Source organism: Medicago truncatula, chromosome 6 (assembly GCF_003473485.1).
Source record: "Medicago truncatula cultivar Jemalong A17 chromosome 6, MtrunA17r5.0-ANR, whole genome shotgun sequence".
Taxonomy (NCBI): Eukaryota; Viridiplantae; Streptophyta; class Magnoliopsida; order Fabales; family Fabaceae; genus Medicago; species Medicago truncatula.
In genome coordinates, this window is record NC_053047.1 from 31,912,415 (window position 1) to 31,922,672 (window position 10,258).

The 10,258-nt window shown below is 33.2% G+C and overlaps 2 protein-coding genes across 2 annotated transcripts; one reads left to right on the forward strand and one right to left on the reverse strand.

Annotated features, from left to right (window-relative positions):
* Positions 1-50: 50 nt before the first annotated feature.
* On the reverse strand, positions 51-7,135 carry LOC11422347 ((3S,6E)-nerolidol synthase 1). The gene is made up of 4 exons (XM_039827075.1): positions 6,932-7,135; positions 902-1,172; positions 374-749; positions 51-276 (listed from the first exon to the last, which is right to left on the reverse strand). Exons 1-4 carry the CDS (start codon positions 7,133-7,135, stop codon positions 51-53), a joined length of 1,077 nt encoding a protein of 358 aa, XP_039683009.1.
* A 1,295-nt stretch (positions 7,136-8,430) lies between these two features.
* LOC11410484 ((3S,6E)-nerolidol synthase 1) lies at positions 8,431-10,258 on the forward strand. The gene is given in 5 exon segments (XM_003619664.4): positions 8,431-8,834; positions 8,932-9,150; positions 9,291-9,429; positions 9,522-9,779; positions 9,893-10,258. Coding segments are annotated over 5 exon segments (1,314 nt in total). The 3' UTR covers positions 10,187-10,258.

Here is a 10,258-nt window from a genome sequence, read left to right on the forward strand (position 1 = left end):
GTGTGTGTATGTATTAACTAACAAATGAGATGTATATATTTGTTCAAAATTTAATACCTTTTAATAGCATCTGTGAATATTGTAAGTTGATCCAATGTCCCGTGAACATCGAAAATGTCGTCAATAACATAAATCAAAGAGATGGGTTTTGTGAGCTCAATCCTTTGTTCTGAAAAGTTTGGATCTGTAAAGCATGCCATGGGCCATGTGTACCATTTCAGAGGTTGATACTCTGAAAACTTCACCTCCTTGGCTAGTCCAAGTTCGTTCCACCATCTATTAATTGATGGAATAATTACGTTAGTGACCCCTATGTAAAATTTGAATTATTATAATATAAAGTCTAACATATATTTTTAACTAAAAAACATACTTGGAAACTTCAGTGGTCTCATTCTGGTTCATGAACCTAACTATGCTGGAGTTGATATTAGCAAGTTCCTTTAAACATATCAAATCCTTTTCAGCCTTCAAATTATGGATGAATATGTTTCTATCCATAAATCTTGACAAGCCATAATGAAGTGGATTCTGAAGAGCGTTTGCAACATATAAAGCTTCATTATGTTCTTGATTTCTTGACAACCATGCATGTAAAAGTTCACAACAGAGGTATCCTACATCGTTAAGATGATCTTCTCCTTCAATACTTAGTTGCGATGCTTCGTAAAGGGCAATGAGACCTTTCACATCCTCACCATGTGTTTCTTCAAACATTCTTTTGTTACACTTCAAGCTGTCAAATAAATCTACACAACAATTATAGTTAGTCACTACATTACTAACTAAATACTCCCAGTAATATATATATATATATATATATATATATATATATATATATATATGTGTGTGTGTGTGTGGGCGCGCGCGCGCGCGTGGAGAGGGTACGTTTTAAACATACCTGCATTTACATAATGGCCTCCTTGTCTGAGCAAGCGGAATGCAAGTGCAACTTGATAGAGTTCATGGCTACTCACAAAATCAATAGGATTGGTGTTCAATATCAAATGCAAGTTTTCAAGAGCCGCTTTGATCTCGTCAACAAAGTAGTGTTCAATGTCAAACTTTTGGATGATATCGATCAAATAAAAACACTCCATCGGATCTTCGATTTTAACAAGTTTCTCATAAACTTGCTTAAATATCAAAGCTTGTTTGACATAAGTAACATCCTGAAAATGTAAAAGTGCATATTGATCAGAACATTAAAATATGAATATATATTGTAAATTCAGAACATATGTATATCTATTAAAATACTTACCATTCTGGAAATTAATGCTTTGATAGTAAAACAGACTTGATTCAATGTTTATAGTTGGAGATATTGTTAAGATGTGAAGTGGTTTGCTATAACGGTATAACTTTGGAAGTTGATTATTTTGAAGAAATGGGAAATGATATGTGGAGCTATTTATAGGATTATGATTGAAGATTAGCATATTTCTTGCAGCATATTCCCATTGTAACACATTATTAATTTATTATTAGTTATAGTTTGCAAATGTTTGATATAGTATAGTATGTTGCTGACGTTTTTTAAATAAAAATAATTAGTTTAAACGAGAACACGTTTAAAGGAGAACACGTTTCGTAAGGCACTTATCGATCTTAATTAATATAATACTCCATTACATTGTCAAGAAGCAATTTGGCCACCGTCGCCCCTCAACTTCCTGAAACTTCTTCTTCCTTTTCTGAAAGTTTTGGTCACAATAGAGCTATTTATTTTTGGGTACTTAAGTGGATCTTATGTGTACACATCATTTCTTTATAATTTTTTAATATTAATACCTAATAAGTATTCAATATCGATAATTTTTGCACATTAGATCGAACCCAAAAACCCATTAACACACTAATTATAAAAATTATTGGGCAAACATCACCGGAGAAGAAACGCGCGCGCTTAGATTCCAGAAAAAGAAAACACAAGTTTCCGCCTTTTCCACTTGCGAATTTCAACAAGACTTGAGAAAGATACTGAAGAGGCAATTTCTGGTTGAATGAGAAATTCACGGAGAAAAAGGAGTTAATCTAAAACAGGATAAATGAAGAATGGAGTGTGATGTGTGTTGATGATAATGAATACTTTTTGTTGGAACCGTTGAAGACGAAAGGTTACGCGGCGAAAACTTTAATTTTCTCTATGAAGGAGGTAATGAATTTATTACTAAAAATATTAAGTATATTGTTTTGAGAAAAGTTTGTTTTTTTTGTTTTGACAAATTGTTTTGAGAAAAGTTATTAACAATACAATACATTTGCATTATTTGCTTCGGAAAATAAATGTGATGATTATAATATTATTTTAAAATTTTATATAGTTATTACTTTGGATGAAATTTCTTAAGATTTACTGATAGCTTACACTATAATGTCGTCAAAGTTCGGTTGACCACATTGAGAGATAGTGGTTGGGATTAAGGATGGGAATATGCTAGGTCGGCCTACAGGGGCCTATGGCCTAGCCTACGATAGGCCAGACCAGGCCAGGCTTTTTTCTTAAATAGAGAAGGCCTAAACTTTTTTAGTAGCCTATTTAGCTTAAAAGGTCAGGCCACATGCCATTCAAAAAGCCTCTTAGACCTATTATGCCGGCCTATTTAAGAAAATATGAATAATATTTTTTTTTTGACTCAATGAATAATATTATTTATTATTATATTATATTTTGTACTTTAAATTAAAATAAAAGTTTGTTAATTTTTCAGTAATTTAAGTTTATTAGTATATTAATTTTGTACATATTTAGATGTATTATTATAAACTAGAATTAAAATATGATACAATATATAGTCAAATTCCCTAAATACTTATCTTGATTATCAAAAGAGAATTTAATCTAATTGATATATTGGTTTGCTAGTCTATTTAACCCAGATCACATTGCTTATTAAAAGATGTTCATATGAAATGGGCTTTTAGACAGGCTAGCAGGTCGTATCAGGTTTTCCGAAGGCCAGACTCAGGCCTAAAAGGTGAGCCAATGACAGGCCGTAGGCCAGGCTTAGGCCTTCAAAAAATATGGCAGGTCAGGCTCAGGCCATGTAAAGCCTAGCTCAGCCTAGCATATTCCCACCCCTAGTTGGGATAATTTATTTGTTGAAGTACAAGAATTTTTTGTTGCTAAAGGTATTCCGGTGTCAAATATAGATGAAGAAATACCGGTTCGGGGTCGTTCAAGACTAGAAGGGAGGATTGCCACTAATCTTCACCATTATCGGGCCGAGATTTTTTATGTTTCTATTGACAAAATATGTGTGGAGATGGATCACCGCTTTAGTGAAGGAATTAACATTGCGTTTGATTGCTTCTCATGTCTTAACCCCAAGAATTCTTTCTACAAGTTTGATGTTGATAAGCTTCCTCCGCTTACTGATATTTATCATGCAGACTTTTCTGATGATGACCGTGGAACAATAAGGAAGCAACTTGACACTTATGTCCTTCAAGTGAAAAAGGCATGCTTCCTTTTCTTCTTGTGTAGATGTTCAAAGTTTGACTATGTAGATGGTTCAAACTGAGAAACATTTGGTATTTCCATTGGTCTACAAACTCATTGAGTTGGCTTTGATATTGCCGGTGTCGACAACATCCGTTTAAAGAGCTTTTTCAGCAATGAAGATTGTGAAGACTAAATTGCGCAACAAGATCAACAATGTGTGGTAAAATGACTTGATGATATGTTACACCGAGGGGGAGATATTCAAGTTACTTGATGATGTTGATATTATTCGAACATTCAACCGGAAAGAGGTCTCGGAATGACATTTACCTCCTAATTTTATTTAGCACGTTTTTGACAGATTATATTTCATCTCTCTTATTTTAAATTGTACTTTTGTAGAAAAAATGACGACCCTCTTTTATTTTGATTTATTACTATTATTATATATTATGTCACATGTGAATTTACGATAAATTTTTCGCCCGGGCTCTATAAAATTTCTAGCTCTGTCGCTGGTGGGACCCACAAAGGAAGAGAGAAAGAGAGCTTATACGAAACACTCTTCTCATTAGGTATTCTTTTAGATGTCTCCACAATGAGGTACCAATGCTTATAGACATAAGACATCTTCATTGTGGATGGTGTAACAAATTTGGATTGGAATTCGAGAGAGTAACATATTTGAATTTTGGAATTCAGGAAATGAATCCTTCGAATTTGGGATGGTCTCGTGATGTAGGATGTAGATTGGAAGAGGAAAGTGGGAGAGGCTGGTGGTGGTGTGGTGGAGAGAGAAAGGAAGAGGAAAGAAAAGAGAAGACAATGAAAGAAGAAAAAGAAGAAGGGAAAAGGCATCTTTTCCTTATTAGTTGGTTTCAGTAAGGGAAAAATGAATCGTTTAGGTCTTTTTAACTAAGTCACTATTATGGTTATACAATCAGTGTGTGCCACATCAGTAATCATAGTCCACATCATCGAGAAAATGAGATTAAAGACCAAAATTAAAGTGCTCCGTAATTGTAGTGATTGTATGAAAAGGTTAGTAAGTTCTGGGATGAAAACTCAAATGACGCATATTTGCCGAGACAAATTACATAAATAAGCCAAAGATTTTCATATTAAATTTGGTCTTTATAATATTTATTTTAGTCATTATTTTGCGTGATTAAATTTAAAAATTCTACATTTACATGGACCAATTCCATTAAGAATAAAATATGTAGGATCTAAATTAAAAAAGTGGTATATTTATACGGAATAAAAAAAAAAAATTGTATTTTAATTCCCAAACCAATTAACCGTCCAATGATAAATAATTTACTAGCTTCCACACCCCGATACTTTGCTAGACTAAAACAAGGTTGAGCTATGAGGTCGAAAGATTTGGTATGAATCCCAGCATATGTTAGAACCTGTGTTAGGGGTCTGCTGCAATAACTTGATTAAGAAGATGATAAAGATGAATATGACAAAGTGTGCATATAAATTCCAAAGCATGTATGAAACAAACTAAAATTTAGATTTGATTAGTCGCCATCAGTTATACCAACCGGGTACAAAAGGGTATACCGGCCTTTCAATCTTAATGCCAAATTTTTATTGTTAGGTTGTTATGGCTAATTTAAATTCTATGACTCTAAGAATTCCAACTCAATATATACGAAGGCAATGAAGGAAATAAAAAGGAAATCAAATGAACATAAAGGTGTTTTATGCTTCAGTGCAATCACAATGTTGCTTTAGTGCCTTGAACACATATATTAATAGAGTTTATTGTCGTATTGTTGCAATTCATTGATAATCATCAAACCTCTCTACCAAGCTCTGTTGATAGGGACATTGCATAATATATAGGGTTTAAACATCCCACTTATTCATCTTAAATGTGAATTTTTAGCTACTAAACTACTTGATAAAAAAAATCAAACCTTTTGTGCCAAAATAATCCAATGGTTAGGTAATGTAATTTTCTAGTTCTCCTTTTTGTTTACATTGCTCGATTTCTTCTTTTATATAGGATAGGATGTTATTTCTTATTTCTTTTAAATATTTGTTTGTAATGTTTGTCTATACGACTCTAAGAATTCCAACTCAATACATATAAAGGCAATGCAGGAAATAACAATGAAATCAAAGTAGAATACATTTAGATTTCTACCAAAATAATATCATGGTCATAAAATGTAATTTTCTAGTCATCCTTAATTAAAATGAGTGATGAGAACTTATATTACTCTAACTTAAATCGTTGCATGTGGTATAAGGGAAAAAATTACAATGGTCCTATCGACTTTTTCTCATGATACATATATTTCTAAATAAATTTAATCAATTACTATAGTGATGTCAACTAATTTTTTTTTTTAGGGAACTAATTTTTTTTATTTGTACAAATTTAATCAAGTACAATCTAACTCGTGTAATGCACGGATTATATACCTAATCATTTATTAAATAAGTGTTTATTCGAGTCTTTTATCTTTTGCTAAAATAGACTTTTGGTCTATTAAGTATCACGGTTTGATAACTTCGATATCTCACTTTTAATTAAAATGAGTTAATTATTTTATTTGCTATTGTTCTAGTGACACATATTGAAATAAACACACACATGGAGAGAGAGAAATTCGGGATCCAAATTTAAACCTGAGATTTCACAAAAAAAAAAAGGTCAGGTTGGTGGTAGATAAACCCTTCACACATTGATATGTGCCACTAGGATATAAGGTTGGTATCAGTATGACCCATGTTTATATTTTGTCGCATCGTTGTTGCTCAAGAAGAAGTTTATGAAAAATGGTTGTTCATCGCCACTTTCTCTAAGAAGCTATTAGGTGGTACCTCTTCAATTTGGTATTATAGTTTTTCTTCTCGTTTTTACTCTTAAGTTTTCCTCATTCAATGGTGCCAACTTTGTTTCTCAAAATAAATACTCATACCCTCCTAGAATAATCATCAATGATAGATAAGAAGTAGGAATGGTTCCCCCATGAGTAATTGTCTTAGAAGGACCCCAAATATTCCATTGCACATACTCAAAGGGTTTACTAGAATAATGCATGCCACTTCCAAACTTCACTTTATGTTGTTTACCTAGTATGCAATGATCACAAAATTCTAACTTATCCAATTTATCTTTTCCTTGCAAACCTTGTTTAGCTCATTATATTAAACCTCGTTCACCGACATTCCCTAACCTTAAATGCCACAATTTAGAATTTGTATGTGATGCTACAGTAGTTAATGATGCATGACCAATTACAATGGAACCATCTAAAATGTATAAACCATTCATCTTAGACCTTTTACAATAACCTAATTAATGTACCATGCAAAAAATTTACAAACCTCATGCTCAATCCTAGTACAATAACCTAGACTATCAAACATGCTTATGGAAATTAAAGTTCGCTTATGTTCAAGAACCTATCTCACATCCCTTAGAATGAATTCATGGATATCAAACATATTTAAACGAACGGTAGACATGCGTTGGACTTTGCAAGCCTTGTTATTTTTGAGTCGAACAACTCCACCTTCTTTTAGATCCAAAGTCTCAAAATATTCCTTTCCCAAAAACATGTGATAAGAGCACCCTGAGTCCAAGACCCAACTCTTCTCTGATTCCCAACTTGTGATCGCTAATGCACCCGCACTCTCATAACCATCTTCATCGGACGCCATTGCAACTTAAACAGAAGAACTACCATTTCCTCCCTTGTCAGGACAATCCTTCTTGAAGTGACCATGTTTATGACAAATGAAATATCGATACTTTGATTTATCAAACCCCTTGAACTTAGACTAAGACTTCGACTTCCCCCCTTTGCATTTTCCTCTATGATCACTCCTTTCTCTTGTAATATTCAAGCCTTCACTACTTTTATCAACCTTCATGCCCTTGAATTTGGTTAACTTCTTGGTTGTCAAAGTTGCTTGGACCTCCTCTAAAGTAGTGGTTCCTTCCTTTTCGTAAAGGATTCTTTCCTTAAAATTCTCAAAAGACTTGAGTAAAGAACATAGCATCAACAAAGACTTATCTTCATCTTCCACATTCACTTCAGTTTTTTCCAAGTCATCAAGAATCTTGTTTAATTTTGTTAATTGCTCTATGATAGGTTTAGACTCCACCATATCAGTTACCTATGAGCCAAAGTTTTCGTCATGTATAATGACTCCAAATTAGCCCACATTGATGCCACGATAGCTTTTCCTGCGACATCCCTTAAAACCTTGTCTCCAAAACATAAAAATAAGTGGTACTCTTTGCCTTGTCTAGCATCTCACGCTTCTCCGCTTGTGTCAAGGTAGCCGACATCGCAGCTTCACCCTTTAATGCTTCCACACACTTTTGTTGTGTCAAAACCACTTTCATCTTAACCTTCCATAGCCCGAAATCATTACTTCCGGTGGTCCACTTTGAACCCATGATAAACACTTTATTTACTCTTTTACCCCATGATGGGCGCCAAATTTATTTTCTCAACAAAACAAAAAAAAATGTCAAATATAATTTTATGGAGTTAGAATTACTTTTTGACACTTGAAAAGCATCTCTAAAACGTCTTGAATTGCAACCAAACACTTGCTTAATTGAATGGACAACATTTAAACTTTTAAAGTGTGTTTTAGTTCAAGAACATTCAAGGGCTGTAGTGAAGTTTTTTTTTTTTTTTTTTGTGGTGCATTGAACTTGATTTCAACAATTGTGTTGAGGCCTAATTTTGAGCTGTCCAAGATCAAGCTAATCTAGTAAGGAGCAAAAATTTGTTTAGATGATATATAGATTGTGTTTTTTCAGTTAATGGTTATACATATAACTGGTAAATGTGATGTTGCAATGTGCAGCTAAACAAATGTATTATATTTGGTTTGTCAAAAAAAAAAAGTATTATATTTGGATTTGGATGTTCAATAGAAACTCTAAACTAATGCAACAAACTAAGATAGATCAAAAGTGCCTCAGAAAATAAACAAGTATGAGTGTAAGGCACATTTTTTGTGTAGATTTATTTGACAGCTTGAAGTGTAACAAAAGAATGTTTGAAGAAAAACATGGTGAGGATGTGAAAGGTCTCATTGCCCTTTACGAAGCATCGCAACTAAGTATTGAAGGAGAAGATCATCTTAACGATGTAGGATACCTCTGTTGGGAACTTTTACATGCATGGTTGTCAAGAAATCAAGAACATAATGAAGCTTTATATGTTGCAAACGCTCTTCAGAATCCACTTCATTATGGCTTGTCAAGATTTATGGATAGAAACATATTCATCCATAATTTGAAGGCTGAAAAGGATTTGATATGTTTAAAGGAACTTGCTAATATCAACTCCAGCATAGTTAGGTTCATGAACCAGAATGAGACCACTGAAGTTTCCAAGTATGTTTTTTAGTTCAAAATATATGTTAGACTTTATATTATAATAATTCAAATTTTACATAGGGGTCACTAACGTAATTATTCCATCAATTAATAGATGGTGGAAAGAACTTGGACTAGCCAAGGAGGTGAAGTTTTCAGAGTATCAACCTCTGAAATGGTACACATGGCCCATGGCATGCTTTACAGATCCAAACTTTTCAGAACAAAGGATTGAGCTCACAAAACCCATCTCTTTGATTTATGTTATTGACGACATTTTCGATGTTCACGGGACATTGGATCAACTTACAATATTCACAGATGCTATTAACAGGTATTAAATTTTGAACAAATATATACATCTCATTTGTTAGTTAATACATATACACACACGTATACCTCTGCATGGATATACAAATTTTATATTGATGTATCACTCTGACTACACTTACTATGAAATGATTTTTGATTCAGGTGGGAAATCACTGGCACTGAGCAACTTCCAAACTTCATGAAAATATCTTTGAATGCACTTTACGACATTACCAATAATTTTGCTGAAAAGGTCTACAAGAAGCATGGATTCAACCCTATAGACACTCTTAAAAAATGGGTATACTAACTAACCGTCTTTTATATTTTATCATATATATAAATTATTTTTTCAAATGACTGAGTCTATATAAAACTATTTGGGTGAAACAGTGGATACGCTTATTGAACGCTTTCATGGAAGAGGCTCGTTGGTTGAATTCTAGTCATTTGCCAAGGGCAGAGGATTACTTGAACAATGGAATTGTGAGCACCGGAGTCCATGTTGTGCTTGTACATGCATTCTTCTTGTTGGATCATGTTAATGGTATAACAAAGGAGACAGTTGATATCTTGGATGAAAATTTTCCAAATGTCATATATTCGGTGGCAAAAATTCTTCGTCTCTCTGATGATTTAGAAGGAGCTAAGGTAAGAAATATGTCTCCCAAATATATCTTGGATGATTATATTGTTCTACCGATTACTCAACTGTTAAATGTAAAGTTCTAATGATAAGAATTATTATCCATGGATGAATGTAGAGTGGAGATCAAAATGGTCTTGATGGGTCATATCTTGATTGCTTCATGAGTGAACACCAAGATATTTCCGGGGAAGACGTGCAAAGACATGTTGCTCGCATGATTTCAAATGAATGGAAATGTCTCAATCAAGAAATTCTGGTTGCAAATAAGTTTTCATCATCATTTTCCAATTTTTGTATCAATGCTGCAAGAATGGTTCCCCTCATGTACCACTATAAGAGCAACCCTAGCCTATCTAATCTCTAGGAACATGTCAAGTTATTGATTAATGTTGGTGTTGGATGCAATTAGTACAGTTTCAAATATTGTAATCTGTTGTTTATGTACAACATATATTGATTTGTAATTTCAGTTGGGCATTAT